General features: G+C 35.2%; 1 protein-coding gene across 2 annotated transcripts in view; it reads left to right on the top strand.

The window, feature by feature from the left end:
• CPD (carboxypeptidase D) overlaps window positions 1–21,513 on the top strand; it is a 64,073-nt gene that overhangs the window by 15,846 nt on the left and 26,714 nt on the right. For both annotated transcript variants that reach the window (XM_081027830.1, XM_081027829.1), the window contains exons 3-8: window positions 9,759–9,901; window positions 10,601–10,770; window positions 11,619–11,968; window positions 12,453–12,644; window positions 13,992–14,159; window positions 18,371–18,480. In XM_081027830.1, the coding sequence (XP_080883956.1) occupies window positions 9,759–9,901; window positions 10,601–10,770; window positions 11,619–11,968; window positions 12,453–12,644; window positions 13,992–14,159; window positions 18,371–18,480 (1,133 nt within the window). The remainder of the gene's footprint in view (window positions 1–9,758; window positions 9,902–10,600; window positions 10,771–11,618; window positions 11,969–12,452; window positions 12,645–13,991; window positions 14,160–18,370; window positions 18,481–21,513) is intronic.

The raw sequence follows: 21,513 nt of genomic DNA, 5'->3' as shown, positions 1-21,513 counted from the left end.
AAAGATTTATAGGATTCTTGCATAATACAGTATGATATTTTATAGTTATACTACTGAGGCAAATTGGAAAAAAAACTTGCTATGTTTGTCTTAACACTGAAGCATTGATTGTATTTTTTCTGTTGGCTTTCTGCTTGAGACATTAGAGAATTATTAGTGCCCCGTTTTTGAATGAAGGGTTGAATTTATTTAAGTTCCCCTGCCCCCTCCCCTTAAAACTGATCTCTGTAGTGAAAACAGTAATAGGGACTGGTTCCATGATAAAAAAAAAAAAAAGAATTGAATATCTTAAAGCATATGAAGATTAATTGTGAGACAGATGACTTCAAGCAGTTCAATGGGCATGAGTAGATTCTTCGATCAGAAAAGTTAGCCACCCATAACCATTAGTACTGATCACAATTTGTTACAGTACTGGACAGATTCCTAATGGTTACACTTTTAGTCTTATTCTTTGACATTGATAAAAAAATGAGCATTATAGGTTTCAGAGTACATTGCACTCAATTTTTTCTGAGCATAGAAAACTCTAGATTGGTAGGTAGGTTTAAAAGCAAAATTTATACCTTTTGTCTTCGTCAGCCCCCAGTGGCTTTCAAATTGAGGTATGCGTAGTATAGGGAGGAAGAAGAGACCAGTTAATTTGGATAACTTTAGGGAAACAAATGTGCAGATCTTCCATACCTGCTCTTTCCTAAAGTTCGTCTGCCTGAGAGAAATATGTTTGCTGCAGAGGTTCAGTCTCATATTCTCTTCTCCCGCTTGGCTAAAGACATACTTTTCTACCCATCTGAATCACACTATGGTATGTTTACTCAGTTTTACCAACTTTCAGGGCACCAAAACAAAACGGACAATTTGGTGATTAATAGTATAAAAGCAGCATTCTAAACTTCTCACTAAAAGACATAGTTTCAGTAACTATTACCTATTACATTTATTATTTGTCAAAATTTATGAGACTGTGCCTTTCTGATAAATTACATACCAGTAGTTATTGTAATCAATCTAGAAGACAAAATATTAATACTTAGAGCATTAAGATTATTGGAAAGTAAGACAAATTTAACACATACAAATTGTGTTTAAATTTGTTAAACACAAATTTAACACATACACATACATACATATGTGTAGATTGAAGTATACATAGATTGAAGTATTACAGTATGATCAGTGAAAGACTTTCAAGCATACAAGTATATCGCATTCAAATAACAATCTTTGGACGAAGTGGAATGGAAGTAAAACTCAAGGAGAAAAAGGGAAGATGTAGATTGCAAATTTTAAATAGATGATTCTATAGATAATCAAATACAGTATTTTTATTTAATTAGATGCATCTAAAAATATAAAAATTATATTATTTAAGAAATATTAAAATTTACATATTATTTTCACAACTATTCAACTTAAAATGTGTGAAGTGTTACATAATTTTTCAAAATTATTTTAGTAGGAATAAAAATGTTCAAGGTCATTGGTTTAGTTAGCTCCCTGAGAGACTAATGGATAATAGGGCTTACTTGTTTATGATTGTTAGTAAGTAGGACAAATAACACATTCTTTATATTTTTAGTAAAGTGCTTTGTTGCTTTGAGGTACGCCTATAATTAATATTTCACTTCCAAAATTAAAAATTTTCTTTGACTAAACATATTGTTCTGAAATCTTACATTTTATTCTTTAGTCTGTGTTGAGCCACATGGCATATCAGCTTAAAAAAAATAAACAAAGGTATTAACTGAATCTGGCAGTAGCTGTGGCTGTCAGCAACATCAGGCCTTTGTACAGACCAGTGGTTATTCTCTGTTGTAACGAGCTCTAGCTTTGTGTAAGGAAAAAATCAAGACAACAAATTTGAACCAGCTACTTAGTTAAGATTACTGTTTTTCCAGTCTTTGACATTTAGTATTGGAAAAGTAAATGTTAAGTTTAATCCAGATGGCAAATAATGCCTATTTGTAGCATCTCACAAAAATTCTTAAATTATTCATAACTCAGTTAATATCCCCAATTGTTTCCAGTTTTTTAAACAAATTTGAAATGGGTGAATAAAAACGTTTTGATATTCTAAAGTTAGGATAGCTTCATTGTTTTTTGTCAAAGTTAGTTTGCTATTCTGAGAATATTGATTGACTCCTATGAGTTTAGAAAGAGATAGATTGAGGTATATATCACACACGACTCACTAATTGCCTTCTGGGAATAGTTCACTATTACAGACTCAGGAAATGTGCCTCTTACGAGATTTCATCAAGAGAAAGTGTCTTTGTAGATAGCTTTCTGTTATTGATGTCTATGTAATTCCATCATGTTAGAGAAGATATTTTGTCTGATTTTAGTTCTTTTTAAATTTGTTAAGTTTTTTTTATGACCCTGGATAAGGTCTGTCTTGGTGAACGTTCCATGTGTACTTGAAAAGCATGTGTATTCTGCTGTCGTTTGGTGGGATGTACTATAAATGTCATTTAAAACTAGTTAGTTGATGGTGTTTTTGAATTCTCTCCGTTGCTGTTTCTGTCTACTTGTTTAGTTCATTACTGAGAGGAATGTGAAGTCTGCAATTATAATTGTGGATTTGTCCATTTTTCCTTTTAGAATTATCAGTTTTGTTTCATGTACTTTGAAGTTCTATTGTTGGGTGCCACATTTAGTATTGTTAGGTCTTCTTGGTGAATTGAACCTTTTATCATTGTGTGATCTCCCTCTTTATCCCTGCCACTTTTCCTTGCTCTGAAGTCTATCTGATGTTAATATAGACACTCCTTCTTTGGATTTGTGTTTGCAAGAATATGTTTTTCCATTTTTTAATTTACCTATACCATTATATTTAAAGTGAATTTCTTATAGACAGCATATAGTTGGGTCTTGTTTTTTTAATTCAGTTTGACAATTTCTGTCTTTCAAATGGTGTGTTTATACCATTTACATTAAATATAATTATTGATAAGTTTGGATAAGTTTTTTTTCTTTTTCTGTTTGCTCCTCTGTTTTTTTTATTCCATTGCTTCTTCTTTTCTGCCTTCCGTTGGATTGTCTGAATGTTTAGTAGTTGATTGTTTGAATGTTTATAGTGTTTTTACTATATCTATTTGTAAAGTTTGTTTTGGTAGTTGCTCTAGGAATTAAAATTTACTTACTTAACATTTCATAGATCTATCTAGAATTAGTATTTTACCATTTCAAAATGAATGTACAAATCTTATTTCCACACTTTTTACCGCCCTTTATGTTGTAGTTGTCATATATGTATTATACATATATACGTTGAAAACCCCACTAGTGTTATGATTTTTGCTTTCAACTGTCATACATATTTTAAAGAATTTAAGAGGAGAAAAAAAGTTTATTATGTTTACCCAGATATTTTATCTGTTCTGTTTATTCATTCCTGAAGTTCCAAGTTTTTCTGTGGTATCATTTCTCTATTGCCTGAGGAACTTTCTTTAGCATTTCTTTCAAAGCAAGTCTGTTTATGACTGATTCTTTTAGCCTTCACTGAGAATGTGTTTTTGCCTTTATTCCCTGAAGGATATTTTCACTGGATATAAAACTCTTGGTTCTGGGTTAACGAGGTGCGATTCTTTTTTTTTTTTTTTTAAACATCTTGTACCTTCTGGCCTCTGTCGCTTCTGATGAGAAATTCAGTCATTTGAATTGTTGTTCCCCTATATAAGCGTGTCATTTTTCTCTACTTTCAAGATTTTTTTCCTTTGTCTTTAGTTTTCAGCAGTTTGATTATGAAGTATCTAGGCATGAATTTCTTTGAGTTTATCCTGTTTGGGATTTGCTGAATTTCTTGAAATGTATGTAAGTTCCTATCTTTTGCCAAATATGGAGAGTTTTCAGCTGTTAATTCTTTGACATTTTTTTCAGCATTAGTCTCCTTCTGAGACCAATGACAAGAATGTTAGACCTTTTGTGTATTCCCTAAAACTCTGTTCATTTAAAAAAAATTTTTTCTCTGTTACATTGGATAATTTGTACTTATCTATATTCAAGTTAACTCATTCTTTCCCCTTGTCATTTCCATTTCTCTGTTTAACTCATCCAATAAATTTTAAAATGTTGGTTATTGTGCTTTTCACTTCTGAAATAATCCATTTTGTTCTTTTTTCTGTCTTCTTTTTCTTTTATTTCATTTCAAGAATGTGTAATCCTATTTCCTTAGAGCATACCATAACTGCTTTATGGTTAGTTTGATAATTTCAACACGTGTCATTTTGTGGTTGGTATCTATTGATTTTGTTTTCTTTGCAAGTTGTTGACATTTTCATGCTTCTTTGAATGTCAAATAATTTTGGATTATATCCTGACATTTTGAATCTTATAAGATCTGAGCCTTGTTGAAATATTATAAACCATAGTAATTTTTTGTTAGTTTGTTTGAGCAGTGAATGACCCAGTTAAGTTTTACAAGTTTTGACCCGTCTTCTGTGGGCTGTGATTCCAATGTCCATTCAATTTTCAAAGCCTTTGCACTGCCTGTTCAGATCTGTCTTGTGTATGTACCAGTCTGGGATGAGGGCAGTGGTCTGTTTTGTAGTTCACTATTCAGTGCTTCTGGTATGCTGTTTAGGGTCAGACCCACACATATGCATTTCAGGGTTGAGCCCAGCAGTTCATAGAAAGCTTTATGAGGTTCCGTTTTTGAGCTCCCTCCTCTCTATAACCTCACTTATATTCTGGTTTCTAAGGTCTCACAAAATAGATAATAAATAAACGCATGAAAGGATGTGCAGTATCATTAGTTATCAGGGAAATACAAATTAAAACCACAAGGAGAAACCACTACACACCCACTAGGGTGCTTAAATTAAAAAGGCTGACCAGTTGCTTGAGCAGCTTATTAGGTGAGGATTCAGAGCGACTAGAACATTCATGCATTGCTAGTGGGAATGTGAAATGCCACAGCATTTCACATGTTCTACTTCGGAGAACAGTTTGATAGTGAATGATCTGTGGGACTAGAGGCCACTGAATGCAGTTTCTTCTCTTGGTATTAAGTCTTGTTTTTAAGACTTCTGTCCTTCCCTCCAACTCCCTAACCTGGCAAAATATTTGTATGTCATTGTTTGGAGCTGGCTGGTTACAGTCCTATTAAAGTTACTCTAAAAAACTGATTAGATGCCACTCTAATATTATTGTAAACTTGGTGTTGCTCCTAGCTAGTCTTTCTTAATTGCTACCGAAGTAGAACAATTAAGGGACAGACAGAAGAATACTAGGACTCAAGCCTGTGACTGTAGTGTTATAAGTAGTCTACTTCACTGCCTTATGGCATAGTTAAAATGTGAGTTGGCCAGTTTTGCAATTTAGCACAGCTATTAAGTTTTACCTATGTAAAAAAACTTAGGTTAGTTCATATTTGCATTGTTTGAAATTATTTTTATGTGTTCTGCTTCCTCACCAAGACTAAACTCTGAATGAAAGTATGTCTCTTGCGTATAAATCCCTATAATCTTAGTATAATGTCTTACACACAATGACCATTGTACTGTGACCAATATAGCAGTGAAAATTGGAAAAGGTTGATATCATATACGATGAATAGTATGTGTATGTCCATATGGTATGTACATACCAGTAAGAGTTACCAAAGGTGATTATAGATCAACAATGACTAAATGTGACTGGGTAAAGATATGAAACTCAGCATCTCACCAGTTTCCTGCCAGACCCAAACTGAGTGCCAAGATGTTGAAAGATAAGAGAAAGCCAAAAGTGATACCTTGCCGTCTCAGAAAAAAAGGTTAAGACCACGTTACTGAACTTGTGGTTGTTATAAACCTGCATGTGTTTCGGGTAGAGAAAGTCTGTTTGACATCTCCACGTCGATGCTCAATGGGCATTTCAAATTTAATACATTCAAAACAGAAGTTTTAATTTCCTACTGCCCCAACCTCCTTACTTTCATTCCTTCAACAACTATTTATTGAAGGACTACTATTTCCAGGTACTGTTCTGGTGCTTGGAATATCCATCATGGGCATCTTAAGTATCTCTCCCCTTGTTTACAATCTAGCAGGGAGAAACGTTTAGGCAGTAAATAATAAACATAATAGGTAAATTATTAAGTGCTGTAGGAAACATACCAAAGTAGGAAAGGATGAGAGGAATTATGAGTGCTGGACTTGGGATAGTGATAGAAAGAAGTGAGTAGCAACTTTAAATGGGGAGGTAAGTGTGAGGCTCATTGTCAAGTTGAAATTGGAACGAAGATCTGGAGGCGAGAGAGTCAAGTAGGGTTATCTGGCAGAAAAGCATTCCAGGCAAAGGGAACAGCTGGAGCCAAGAGGCAAAGTGAGGAGATGCCTGGTCTATCCTGGCAAGGAGGCCAGTGTGGCTGGCCCAGAGCCAGTGATGGGCGGAGCACGAGAAGAGGTGACAGAGGGAGGGGGTGGCAGAGGACAAACCATGGAGGGCTTTCGGCCACTGTAAAAACTTTGGCTTTTTAGTCTGAATGAAATAGGGAGTCATGGTACAGAGGAATAACAACTGACTTCCATTTCAACACAATTACTGTGGCATCTCTGTTGAGAAAAGAATAAAGACGGGCAAAAGCAGGAACAGGGAGATCTGTTAAGAGTGATTGCAGAAATCCAGGCAGAGAAAGGATGGTGGCTTGTACCAGGGCCGCAGCAGTGCAGGTGAGGAGAAATCTTACGATTCTGGGTATACTTTGAAGTTAGAGCTAGCATGATTTCCTGACACTTTGCATGTGGAATGTGACTCCCAGGCTTTTGTCCTGCGCAATTAGAAGGATGCAAGAACTATTATAACCCAAATGGGAGAGGCTTCGGGTGGAGCAGGTTTGGGGAAGATGAGGATATGTTGAGTTTGTGATATCCAAGTAGAGATATTGAAGAGGCAATCGGATTTACAGGACTGGAGTCTGGGAAAGAAATCTAGGCTAGAGACAGTAATTTGAGAGTTGTCAGCTTGTAGATAATATTTAAAACCATGGGGCTGCATGAGACACCAAGGGAATAAGTAAAGTAAGAGAAGAAGACCAAAGGTAGAACATTAGGCATGCCATATCTGTTTCCTTTGTTCTCCTTTATCTTCCCAGTAAATGGCACTACTATCTCCCTAGTTTCTCAAGCCAAAAGTCTAGAAATCATCCTTGATTCCTTATAAACAAGTCCTTTGTACATCCAAATCTGTTCACTTCATCTCCACTATCACCAATCTAGTCTAAGCCATCATTCTCTTCTGATTCATCTCCCAGCTTTCCTTTGTGCCGACCCCCTCCCCAGTCATTTTCCACCCAGTCAGAATGATCTTCTAAAAAGACAGTTCAGATCATATTACACATCTGCTCAGAACCACCAATGTTCTGTGCAGCACGGGAAACAACAGAGTGAAAAAGCAACCTATGGAAAATATTTGCAAACCATATATCTGAGAAGGGGTTAATATTCAGAATATATAAAGAACTACAACTCAACAACAACAACAAAAGTAATTCGATTAATAAATGAGCAAAGGACTAAAAGAGACATTTCTTCAAAGAAGATATACAAATGGCCAAAACACATAAAAGATTCTCAGTATCATTAATCATCAGGGAAATGCAAATGAAAACCTCAGTGAGATACCATCTCTTACACCTCTTAGGTTGACCACTATCAAACAAAAAAAAACAAAATAGCATGTATTGGTGAGGATGTGGAGAATTTGGAACTCTTCGTATGGTTGGCGGAAATATAAAATGATATAGCTGCTGTGGAAAACAGTATGGAGCTGCCTTACAGAGTTAAAAATAGAATTACCATATGATTTAGCAATTCCATCTGCATATATATGCAGAAGAATTGAAAATAACATCTTGAAAAAATATTTGCACACCTATGTTCACTGTACATTATTCACAATTGCCAAGGAGCAACCTAAATGTCCATTGACAGATGAATGGACAAAAGAAATGCAGTATATACATAAAATGGAACATTATTCAGCCACCCAAAGAAAGAAATCACATCTGATGAAGGACTGTTATCCAAAATGTGCAAAAATGCCCTCAAGACTCAGCAATAAGAAAACAACTAGATTTTAAAATGGGCCAAAGATCTTAAGACACCTCACCAAAGAAGATATGTGGATGGTAAATAAACATGAAAAGACACTCCACATCGTACATCATCAGGGAAGTGCAAATAAATTAAAACGAGTTACTACTGTACACCTATCCAGAATGGCCTCAATCTGGAACACTGACAACAGCAAATGCTGCCAAAGATGTAGAACAACAGGAGCTCTTACGCATTGTTGGTGGGAATGCAAAAGGTACAGCCACTTTGGAAGACAGTGTGGTGGTTTCTTACAAAACTCTTACCGTACGATCCAGCAATTGAGCTCCTTGGTATTTATTTACCCGAGGGAGTTGATAACTTATATCCATACAAAAATCTGCACACAGATGTTTATAGCAGCTTTATTCATAATTGCCAAAATGTGGAAGCAACCAATATATCCTTCAGTACATGAATGGATAAACTGTGGGACATCCAAACAATGGCATATTATTTAGCATTAAAAGAAACGAGCTATCAAACCATGAAAAGACACGAGGAACCTTAAATACCTATTACTAAATGAGAGAAACCAATCTGAAACGGTTACATACTATATGATTCCAGCTACGTGACTTCTGGAAATGGCACAAACCATATGGAGATTGTAAAAAGATCAGTGGTTGGCAGGGATTAGTGGGGAGGGAGGGATGAATAGGCAGAGCACAGAGGATTTTTAGGGCAGTGAGACTATTTTGTATGCTACTGTAATGGTAGAAAAATATCATCCATTTGTCCAAACCCATAGAATGTACAAGAATGAACCCTAATGTAAACTATAGACTTTGGGTGGTAATAATATAGTCAATGTAGGTCCACCAATTGGAACAAATGTACACTTTGGTGTGGGATGGTGGTAATGGAGGCTCTGCATGTGTGGGGGCTGGGAAATCTGTACCTTCTGCCTCAGTTTTACTGTGAACCTAAAATTACCCTAAAAAATAAAGTCTGTTTTTTAAAAATCAAGTGACAGGGATGATAAGATAATAGGCTTTCTACAGAATGAGTGCGTGGGCTTCAAAAGGTGTAGAATAGTGAAAGTGGCTAACTATGGATGCTTATTCCCTTTTTTCTTCCCTCTACCATTAATACCTTTTCAAAGGGTTTTTTGGTTTTTGGTCTTTTCCCTGATTTGTGTAGCCGCGCCACACTTTTGTTTTCTCTTGCCACCCTCTTGATAAAGAGGAGTACAGTTAGAATAGGCACTTAATAATGCTTTGGCATGAATGTCTTTAACAGCTTTAACATCACATTTGCCCTGCATGTTCCTTCTGTCAAAAATATTAACTTCTCTGTGCCTCCCATCTGTAAAATGGCTGAAATAGTAATATCTACTTTGACAGTTGTTGTAAAGAATAAATGTCAGTGCGCACAAAGCTCGTAGAGCATGTGTGGCACGTAGAGCTGTTGTCATTATTGCTATTGTTATTAACTGATGTGTTCATGCTATTCATAACTTCATCGTATCACTCAGATGTATTTCCTTTATGTATATTCCTTTTCAATGTACATAGCTTTAACCTTCCTTCTTAGTCTTCTCTGTAATTCAAGAGCCTTCTCCAATTTCAAACAATTTAATGAAAAGAAAATTTATACATGCAGACATGGCAGATTTAGTTTCTTTGGTCTTTTTGAGAGTCGCATCCTGAGAATAAATTTTCTTTTTCCTTCATGTTATAGGTGGTATGCAAGATTACAATTACGTATGGGCTAACTGTTTTGAGATCACATTAGAACTGTCGTGTTGCAAGTACCCACCTGCTTCACAGCTTCGACAAGAATGGGAGAACAATCGTGAGTCTTTGATCACATTGATTGAAAAGGTAAAAGTAGCTGCCTGGAAGATTTGCAAGGTTGGGGTATGGAAATAATGGTTTAAAGAAGGGGGAAATTCGGTTGCATATGAATAACAGTCTATACTAGATGTCCTGTATTTGTTTTATTGTTTAAAATTGTGGATTATTTTTAGAAACTCTTGTGTTAAAGTCTATTAGAACGTATTTTAGCTGTGCCTCCTTGCCTTCTCCCCCTGCTCTTTTCCCTTTGGAGGGCTTCTTTTGACTGTCTTAGAAACCTTTGCAAACTGAAATAATTAGCCAAATTTGTACTACCACGTTTTTACAATGTCATGTGACTGTATTTGCTAGAGAGCCTTGACCACTATATGCACCATGGACATAAGTTTAATTTAAACATCAGGCAGGCTAATATACTACTGGGTATACCAGAAATTATTATCTACACCTTGTTGAGAAAAATTAGAACTCTAGCTTTGAGGAGAGGGGATTTCATAAGCACATTACCAGTCTAGATTTCAGACACATAGTATATCTTCAACTTAAGAATTTAATATTTTTGTCCATATTTTATTTTAACTTGGAGGGATTGAAAAATATTTCATGGAGATAGAGGGAGTAACCTTAATTTTTTTAGAAATTCTGTATCAATACAGAGAGGTTATGCTTTCTTGCCTTCCAAATTGATGTCTCTAAGCAGTCTACTTTGGTTCTTGTTTTCTTTAGGTCCACATTGGAGTTAAAGGATTTGTTAAAGATTCAGTAACGGGATCTGGCTTAGAGAATGCAACCATATCAGTGGCTGGTATTAATCATAATATCACAACAGGCAGATTTGGTGATTTCCACAGATTACTTCTTCCTGGAACTTACAACATTACAGCAGTCTTAACTGGGTAAGAATTTAACTTAGACTCATAAAATGCCAAACCTTTGTTTACTTCTAATACAGAAATATAGTCTAAGAAATGTTATTTACTGTATCTGGCTTTTATTTTTCCTTGTTTTCTGATTGTTTCCTCCTTTTACAATGAGAAAATACTGTTGTGGAGTCTTTTGTCACATAGTCTAACAATACAACTGTTTGTGAAGCATAATTGTAAAATTGGGGAAAAGAACAGTTTTAAAAGCTTGAAAACATGGTTATCTGTGTAAAGCATTGCCTCAAGACTAATTGAATACCCGAGTACAGGAAACTCAGTAAGAGTACAAGAAAAAGTTCAAGAAACACTGTAAAAGGTATTTTGAAAGGCTGTCTTTATCATTAGCTTTCTAATATATGAAATGAATGGTTTCCCACCTCCTCTGGAAGCCTTTCTGGAAGATTACTTTGCTAAGGATTTAATTGATAACTTATTTTGCACTTTCCTATTTGGAAAGGTAGTTGGAAAGTCAGTTTGATAAGGCACTACAAAGAATTGGATAATTTATCCCTTTGAGTATTGTAGCAATGGTAACAATGGATTATGACCGCCATCTTTCATCATATTCTCTCCCTTAAATGTAATTTTTGGTAAACATTTTTATCTGTGGAACCTGAGAAGATGGTAAGAGAAATAGTTCTTTAAAGACTTGGAGATTCTCTGAGATAATATCCTAAAAGTGTAGAATTTACACATTTATGTTTGAGTTTTGATAGACCACCAAGTGCTAGAGTATGAAAAGATTATTGTGCTTTCATAATATTAAAGCATTGTGTGTTTTAACTCCAAACCGTCTACTTCTAAAAAAATTTTTTTTTCAGGTATATGCCACTGACTGTTAATAATATAATAGTGAAGGAAGGACCAGCTACAAAGGTGAACTTTTCGCTTCGGCCAACTGTGGCTTCAGTAATCCCTGACACAACTGAGGTTGTAGTAACTGCAAGCACAGTTGCTACACTTAATGTTTCTCCTGGAACACAATCCTCTCACCAGCCAATTCAGCCAAAGGACTTTCACCACCACCATTTCCCTGATATGGAAATCTTCTTGAGAAGGTTTGCCAATGAATATCCTAATGTCACCCGACTTTATTCATTGGGAAAATCGGTAGAGTCAAGAGAACTTTATGTAATGGAGATTTCTGATAATCCAGGTGTCCATGAACCAGGTAATTGGTGTGGTCTTGCACAAAATTTCAGTAGTGCTTTTCAGAGCTATGTAGTATATTGCTATGTTTCATCTAGAAAGGTCACCAATAGCATATTTAACTGGAACAAAGAAAATGGAACCAATCTTGCCAGGAAAGAAGAAATTTCACTTGATAACTTATGTTAGGCAAAATATTTAACATACTGCATAGATTAGATTCTTTCTGCTAATAGTATTTTTATTATTGTTTCATATATATGTTATTTATATATAATACACATTATATATATACATATGTGTGTGTGTGTGTGTGTGTTGAGCCTGCTCAGATGTATATATTAATAAGGAAGTTGCTTTATAAGATGCTTTTTGCTGCTGCTTTTGTTGAAATATATCTTTTCTTAAATTTTTGGTTCAGGGTCTTTGCATATGTTGGGGAAAGTGGAGATAGTTTATGACAATGGAAAGGAAAAAAGTCTTCTATGTAATTATTTTGTTTTCAGGTGAACCAGAATTTAAATATATTGGAAATATGCATGGAAATGAAGTGGTTGGAAGGGAACTGCTATTGAACCTCATAGAATACCTTTGTAAGAACTTTGGAACAGACCCTGAAGTAACAGATTTGGTTCGTAGGACTAGAATTCACCTTATGCCATCTATGAATCCTGATGGGTATGAAAAGGCCCAGGAAGGTAAAACATAGCTGTCTATTAATGCTTAGCCTTTTTTATTCTATAGTATTATCTGGAATTTCTTTCTATTTTATTCTTATAATTTATAATTGGTTCTAGCTTTTATATTCTGGTATGAAAGGCTAGTTCATTTATTGATTATGTGATCAAGTTTATATTTAATGGAGTGCTCCACTTTGGTAATGGCTCTTACTTACTAAAAATAGATAAGATTTTTACAAATTGTTCCATTTTAACAGTGATTCTCATTTAATTATTATATCAGGAACCTTGTAAGTGAAAATTCAGACCAAGTGTCTTTTGAAGCTAGTAACTGTTTTGAGTCTCAGTTCTATCCCCCATGCATATTGTACACCTGCTATGTTGTTGACTTCCCATTCCTCTGCCTCCTCTGGGCTAGCCATCTCTCCCGGGACAATATAGTAAGGGCAACTTGCTTACACAGGCCACCTTATACAGAATACTCTAGGAGAGTGAGAATCTATCTTGTCCCAAGCTGTGGTTCCTTCCAGGCAATGATACCAGTGAGTAGAGTATCACAATATGGATATGCAGCTACATGATTTATTACATTCACTGACTGAACACTGGGAGAATCAACTAATGAATGACCAGGTTAATCCATATATGTATGTCATTCAAATTCCTTCCCTAAGGACCTCATCCTTTGTCAGCTTCATAAATCCCTCTCACATTCCTTCCTTGAGATCTTTCCGAAAGATGGAACTACTTACTACTAGTAAGCCCTCTAGTATGTTTTCTTCATTCACTTGCAAGTTTTTTCTCATTATAACCACAATAATAGGGCTCCTGCCCCATATTAAAATGGAATAAACCTAAGTTAAATCCTTTCTCCATCATCAGGTTAAACTTCCAACTGTAGTCATGGCTAACTTTCCCTTTTTGTGATCACTTTAATGTGATCCGCAGTGTTCTTCTTTTCATGTGGTGGGTTTCTTTACGATGTTTTAGTGACCTGTATACCAGTCCTATAGAGTCCCCCTCTGATCAGTCATGCGCACGTGGCATTGTGATCACGTCATTATATGTGGAATGTTGACAACTGAACAATACTTTAATATCATTTGGGTACAGTTGGATTTTTTCCCCTCAAAGTATGACCAGGGGGCAGAAACAAAAAGAAAATGTTTTTACCTCTCTGTTGAAAAGATCTGGGTGAAAGAGATTTTTTTTTTAATGTACAGTGTAAAAAAGATGTGCATTTTAATTAAAGTGTGATTGATCATAGTGAAGCCTGATGTGCTCACACTTACCTTTGAGTTAAGATATGTGTTGGATTAAAATGTAAGTGAAACATGGCTTAAATTTGAATCCTTTATCACACAGGAGATTCAATTAGTGTAATTGGAAGAAACAACAGCAACAACTTTGACTTAAACCGAAATTTCCCAGACCAGTTTGTTCAGATCACAGATCCTACCCAACCAGAAACTATTGCTGTAATGAGCTGGATGAAGTCCTATCCATTTGTGTTGTCAGCAAACCTGCATGGAGGTAATAGCAACTTGATATTCTACTTATTAATTCTCATTGAGAGCATTTGAAAATCCTGGTAGAATTTTATCTGTCTTAAGCTACCTTAAAATGTATATCCTGTTATTGCTTTTATGGCAGACAATGATAAAGTTTCTTTTTCATTACTTTTTAAGCCAATTTCCTGGCTGTTTTGACCTTCCTCTCCCACCCCTTTCCTCTCCCATATTCTTTCCCCCATCAATTCTTCCTTCTCCCCTTCCCTCCTTCTCTCCCTCCCTCCCTCCTTCTCCCTCTTTTTTTTTCTCTCTCTCTCCTCACTTAGTTCTTTGAGTGTTTTGTATTTATCCCTCAAGTGTTTTATATTTATTCCTCTCACTGGGAAGTTGGTAACATGCTTTTTGTCATTTACAAAAATTAAACACTAACAGATCCAAATGTTTAGTCCTATTTCTCCCTAAAGTTTAATAAACTTGTACGTAGCTTGAAATTTTAACATTCTCTTTATCTATTACTTGCTATATACTTAACTATAACACAATGACCTCATTCTCATGTAGTGTCTGAACTTATACACTTCCATATAATTCAGTAGGAATTGATCAGTTGAATAGGATTAGAGGTCAAGATTAAACATTATCACAATGTCCAGTTAGGGTTGTGTGAATAAGAGTGACAGTGTCAATATCCAAGAGAACTGAAAACATAGGTCTACACGTAAACTTGTACATGAATGTTCATAGTAGTATTATTCGTAATAATCAAAAAGTATAATAAAAAACTCGTGTCCACTGACTGATGATTGGATAAATAAAATTTGGCGTGCCCATACGATTGAATATTATTTGGCCATGAAAAAGGGCGGAAGTACTGAGGCATAATACTACATAGATGAACTTTAAAAACATTCTGAGGGATAGAGGCTAATGACAAGAAACCATATTATTTTTTTCAGAAATATTCAGAATAGGAAACTCCATGGAGATAGAAAGTAGTGGATAGTAGTGGGAGGGAATGGGGAGTAACTGCTAATGGGTACAGTTTTTTTGGGAGGTGATGAAATGTTCTGTAATTAGATAGTAGTGAAGGTTGTACAACTCTGTGAATATACTAAACAACATCGAATTATATACTTTAAATGGATGAATTTTCTAGTATGTGAATTACATCTCAATAAATGTAAATGTTTTGGTTTTTTAAGGGTCAAAGTGTTAGCTCCAGGGGCAAGGAGAAAGAAATGTAATGTCAACATTTGTTGCAATATCCAAAGAGGTAGTATCACAGTTGAGATTTGATGGCATATAAATTAACCTGCCAATTTAGTATGAGAGTACACACTTAAGAGATTTAGATTTCAGAAGTAAATTGAGGTTCTCCAAAAATTACTTTGACAGTTTGCAAGTAGTAAAAAAAAAAAAAAAAAAAAAATACTTCTGCCATTTGGTAATCATGAACAATTCTCTAAGACTCAAATAGGAATTATGAAGTTACAGCCTGGTTGGCACAATAATTTTAAAATAATTTTATGTATTTTATACTGTGTTTGATAGAAAATATGTTTTTATTTTGAGCTTTAAAAAATGTTCTCAGAATACAGCACATGTCATATGACTAAATCTGAAAACTTAACACTAGTTACATGCCAGTGAAAATAATTTACAAATTTACACATGTGGTATCAAGACCTTGGCATGAGGGGGGATTCATCTTCAATCATTTTTCTTTCCATGACATGTTTCTTTCCATGACTTATTTTGTTTTCTTATCTTAAAATCTTTAAATGGTTTTTAAATCTTGGCAAAGAAATTTAAAAGAGGATTTCAATTCAGAAGGATTCTGAAAGAATGTACAGAAAAGGAAGGTTCCTTTTTGTAAATTTTGATACTAATTTTTTACTGAGGTGAAATTCATATAACAAAATTAACTACATTAAAGTGAACAATTCAGTAATATTTTTAGTGTATTCACAACGTTGTGAAACCACTGTCTCGATCCAGTTCCACAACGTTTTTATCTCCTCACCTGCTAAGTTGCTCCCTGTTCCCCCCTTTCCCCTAGCCCTGGTAACCATCAGTCTGTTCTGTCTCTGTGGACTGGCCTACTTTGGATATTTCATAGAAATGGAGTCATACAATTTGTGACCTTTTGTGTCTGTCTTCTTTCATTTAGCATAATGGTTCATACTGTAGCATGTATCAGTACTTCATTCTTTTTGTAGCTGAATAATATTCCATGGTATGCATATACCACGATTTGTTTATCCATTTCTCAGTTGATGGATATTTGGGTTGTTTAAACTTTTTTACTATTATGAATAACACTGCTGCGAGCATTGGCACACAATCTCTATTTGTGTCCCTGTTTTCAATTCTTTTTGGTAATTTTATGTTTCGCTTTTTGAGGAACTGCCAAACTGTTTTCCACAGTGACAAAACTACTTTACGTTCCAACCAGCAATGTATCAGGGTTCCAGTTTCACCACATCCTCACCAATACTTGTTAGTTTTCTTTTCTTTTCCCTTTCTCTCTCTCTCTCTCTCTCTCTCTCTCTCTCTCTCTCTCTCTCTCCTTCCTTCCTTCCTTCCTTCCTTCCTCCCTCCCTCCCTCCCTCCCTCCCCCCTCCCTTCTTTCTTTCTTTTTGATTATAGCCATTCTAGTGAGTGAAAAGTAGTACCTCATTGTGGTTTTGATTTGCATTTCCCTGATGACTAATAATGTTGAGCATCTCTTCAGGTGCTTTATATATTTATTTTCTTTGGAGAAATATCTGTTCAAGTCTTTTGCCTATTTTTACCTGTGGTGTTTTTTTGGTTTTTTTTTTTTTTTGGTTGTTGTTGAGTTGTAATAGTTCTTTATATAGTCTGGATTCTAGACCCTTATCAGATTGCTGATTTGAAAATATTTTTTCCCATTCTATAGGTTGTATTTTAACTTTCTTAATAATGTCCTTTGATGCACAGAAATTCTTAATTATGATAAAGTCAAATTTATCTATTTTTTCCTTTCATTGCTCATGCTCTTTGTGTGGATACTAATTATTTTTAAAAAACAAACTATCGCAGAAGTAGTCTTTTATGACCCCCTTTTTTTTGTCCTTTTGAGAATTAGCCATTTGAAAAACAGTATTGAGTAGAAGTTGATGTTGACTTTTTTTGGTTTGAATTTTCAGGTATGGATCCAGGGTGAAATTAAATTTTTTTGAGAAATTAGTCTAAGAAAGGTGTTGAAGTACACTTGTTCTTGTTAGAACTATTTTGGGGAATAGAATGAGCATAGTTTTTCACACTTGCTCTTGAAAGAACATTTTTAAAAATATGTAAATGTTTGCTGTTATTTGTTATTACAGGATTACTTCATCTGAATTCAGGTTGAATGTGTTCGTTCACTTCCATTCTCATGAAATGGCATGATAAAAAAGGCAAAGATGAATGACTTATAGAAGCAGAATAAATGGACAGATAGACAAATGAAAACAATGTGATTGATACAAAAATAAAGAATTTGATCCTATGGTGGGGGAGTAGGCATGTGTAGCTCAGGGCTCTTGTCTGAGAAGCACCCTGTTTTATGTCCTGTGGGGAGCGTGAAGGGAGTTGGTATCCTTTATATATGTTTTAAAGTATCTCTTTCTTTACCTGAGGTCCTGAAAAAAAATCACGTAACTCCAATTGACTAATTTTTAATCTGAGCATAAGAGATATTAACTTTTTTTTTTCTGAGTGTAGATCTGGGCTGGCTCTGCTATCCATACATAAGACATTTAACCTCTGTTTTAGAATCCACAGCTGCAAAATAAGATGGATGGATTAATTGGACTTCAAGAGTCCCTTCTTATTTTAAAATTCCATGACCTGAATTTTACTGAAAAAGTATCCAATTTTGTTCAATTTATCTGATCCAAAATATTATAACAGTAAAATTGTTCAAATTAAGCCTATATACTTCAGGTTTCAGCTCTGACATATAAATTATACCTATAAGTTCAGGTAAATTCCCAAGATTTTTCTAGTTAAGGCAACTTTTAAGTGTCATACATAGCTATTTAATATTTCACTTACGTATTTTGATTTTCTGTGGAGGAAATTAGCAACTTTTTCATTTTTATTGAAGAAATTAGTCTTGGAAAATTGTATTGGTTTCCTGCCTCTGGCGGTATTGTGAAAAGCTTACTTTATGTTAATGATCCATCTTGAAATAGGTAACATGGTACATTTTCCTCTTTTCCCTTGTAGGTTCTTTGGTGGTTAACTACCCTTTTGATGATGATGAACAAGGTGTCGCCACATACAGTAAATCACCAGATGATGCTGTGTTCCAACAAATAGCACTTTCTTATTCCAAGGTAGGCTTGTGCCTAAACATAACAAGCTATACAACCAATTCTATTATTTTAAAAAAATGCATTAAGACAATGTCCTGCAAGTCTCAGGTCAAGTGCTTTCTTCTCAATTACACCTTTCATGATTCCTTCCAGGCAGCCTTACTTTGTTTTCTCCTGTTGACTACCTCACTTTGAACATATTGCATGTCTTTCCCTATTAGCTTTAAAGCTCAGGTAATATCTTTTCATCTACGGTTTTTAGCACAGTACCCGAAACATAATGCACGTTGGTGTATTTTGTTTGGCAAGCAATTAAGTTATAAACCTAGTAAAGTAGTCTAAAGCAGGCGTTGATAACTACAGTTCTGGGGCCAAATCCAGCCCACCACCTGTTTTTGCAAATCAAGTTTTATTGACTCACAGCCACATCTGTTCTTTCACACGTTGTCTGTGGCTGCTTTCTCTCTCGTCGTTTGAAAATAAGTCCGTGTGATTCGCTGTATTAACAGACTGAAGAAGGAAAACACTGCAGTCATCTCGGTAGATGTAGAGGCTGGAGCTGAGTAATAGTAACAGACATTTTGAGCCTATAAAGTCTAAAATTTTTACTGTCTGGTCCTTTACAGAAAAAATTGCCAACCTCTAGTCAAAAGTATTTAAGAGCCTATAGTAACATATAGCAAGAGAAAGCAGGTAGAAATTTCCATGTGTTCTGAACTTCCTATAATGAACACTATACTTTTACAATCAGAAATGTGTGTGTGTGTGTGTGTGTGTGTGTAAATTCAATTTAGAAATTGTTTTTAAAAAACGTTAAAAGTTGGAGCTTAGAACTAGGCTTGTTAGTTTCAATTTTTGATCTTAGTACTGACTCAATGATGTTATTAGTTATAGATGATGAAGATTGTTACTTCAACCCTATGCTCTCTAATCACAACCTCTATCGTTCCACTTTCCCCCGCCCCCTCATTCTCTACAAATAGACCTTGTGAGATTATGCAGAGTTTCTAACGGGAGTATATCTATCATTTTACTGTAAAGAATAGTTGTCTTCTGCTTGGGCACACCATTTTTAGAGGAATGTATGTGGAGTAATAAGAGAAGAATGGGACACCCTTTGAATCATCAAACTAAAATTACGTGATCAGATTTTGCCAATATCTCTGTGACATTCTGTGCCTATTCTTATAGTTCTGCTTTTCACCCTCATTGTGACTTCTAGTTCCGTAGCCTTTTTAAAATTTCCTTTGACATTTAACCCTTTAATTTGATTTCTACTCAGCCAAGACCCATGGACATACCTTTCAGTTTTGCTCTCATTTACATCTTAGGATCTTTTACACCCTTTTGACATATCTGCCTTGCTAATATCCAATCCTCAATAATTGCCCCCATTTCTCTTCTCCATCCTAGTATTCCAAATATAGTCCAAAAAAGTCACAAAGTCATGGCAGTTGACTACACTACATATGTATGCTCTCTAACTTCAGCTGAATACTCAATTCTACTTGACAGTATTTCATGTTTTGCTCCTTGACTCCATGGCTTGTTTCTCACTATGGTGATTCTAAGCCTTTATCCAATACCTGAGCCTCCTAATCCCAGCTTTACTCCTCTTATTCTCGGTAGATCACTTTGCCTTGAGTTAAAGTAGAACTTTGAGTAACATGATGTGAGTTCATTCAGATTATGTATTCTCAATTATTATTTATTTGTATCTTAACCCAAGTTCTCCTCCATTACTTGATCCCACCACACCTACCTCTTTTAGAATCTTGTCTTTCTCTTCTGTTATAAATGGGAAAGTTAAGAAAAACCTCAGCCTTCACTCTCAGCCTCATTTCTCTTGATTGTGACCAGTCATGATTATCATGGACCCAGCCCACCTTTGCCCACCACAAGGCTTCATGGTGAGGAGAAGCAGACCAAGAAAATCTGTAAAGACAGAAGAGGGGAGCTAGTGAAGGGCTGGCCTAAAGGTGATTTGGAATGACAACCAAACTTTAAATACACCCTAAATCTGAAAATATTAAAAAAGTAACTGGGCAGATGAGAGCACTGGAAAACAAGGAAGAGATTTCAAAGAACTTACAACTTAAAAACTCTGGTATGATTTAAAGAGATGGGCGCAATTGAAAAGGATAGGTGGATTTAAAGGGAAATCTTCCAAACTCATAGTTTCTGAGGGAGAGAAGGGGCAATTGAATAGTGAAGGGGAAAACAAAAAATATATAAAAAGAAAAATGGAAATACAGGGTTGTCCAAGACAGAGGAGAATCATAAAATCAGAAGACTTGCAACTCCACCCTTACACCAAGGCAAATAAACAAAAATACCACGCTAAAGTATCTAGACTGCTAGACTGACAGAAAAGGGCACCATTAACTAGGAATCATGTAAAACAGCCCAATAACGTAAAAATGAACATGAGGTAAATAAAACCAATTGAGAACTATTGCAGAAAATCGGGAAATGAATTTCACACATGTAAGTCTACACTCCAGATATACCCAAACACGCACTGAGAATATGAAAAGCCATAGAGGCTCAGATATTTTAAAAATGAAAACAGAAAGGGGAAAAAATAAGAAGAAACGAAGGACAGTTGATAGAACTCAGGAAAGAAATGGAAGAAAAAGACAAAATTATCTCCAAAATGAAGAACAGATTACAAGAGGTAAAGGCATTATACCTCCCAATTTCAAACTTAGTACAAAGCTACTGTAGTAATTAATGCACTATAATACTGGCATAAGGATGGGCATATAGAGCAATGAAATAGAATTGAGAGTCCAGAAATAAACACACTTATGGTCAATTGATTTTTTTGACAAAGGGCACCAAGACAATTCAATAGGAAAAGAACAATCTTTTCAGCAAATGGTGACAGGAAAACTGAATATTCACATGCAGAAGAATGAATTTGGACCCCTTCCTCACACCATACCTCACAACTGTCTCAAAATGGATCATAGACCTAAATTGTAGAAGCTGAAACTATAAAACTTAGAAAAAAATGTAGGAATAAATTTTTGTGACTTTGGGTTATACAGT

This window comes from Rhinolophus hipposideros (assembly GCF_964194185.1).
Source record: "Rhinolophus hipposideros genome assembly, chromosome: 20".
Classification (NCBI taxonomy): Eukaryota; Metazoa; Chordata; class Mammalia; order Chiroptera; family Rhinolophidae; genus Rhinolophus; species Rhinolophus hipposideros.
Note: the sequence above shows the minus strand (reverse complement) of the source record. Positions and strands in the feature narration are given on the sequence as shown.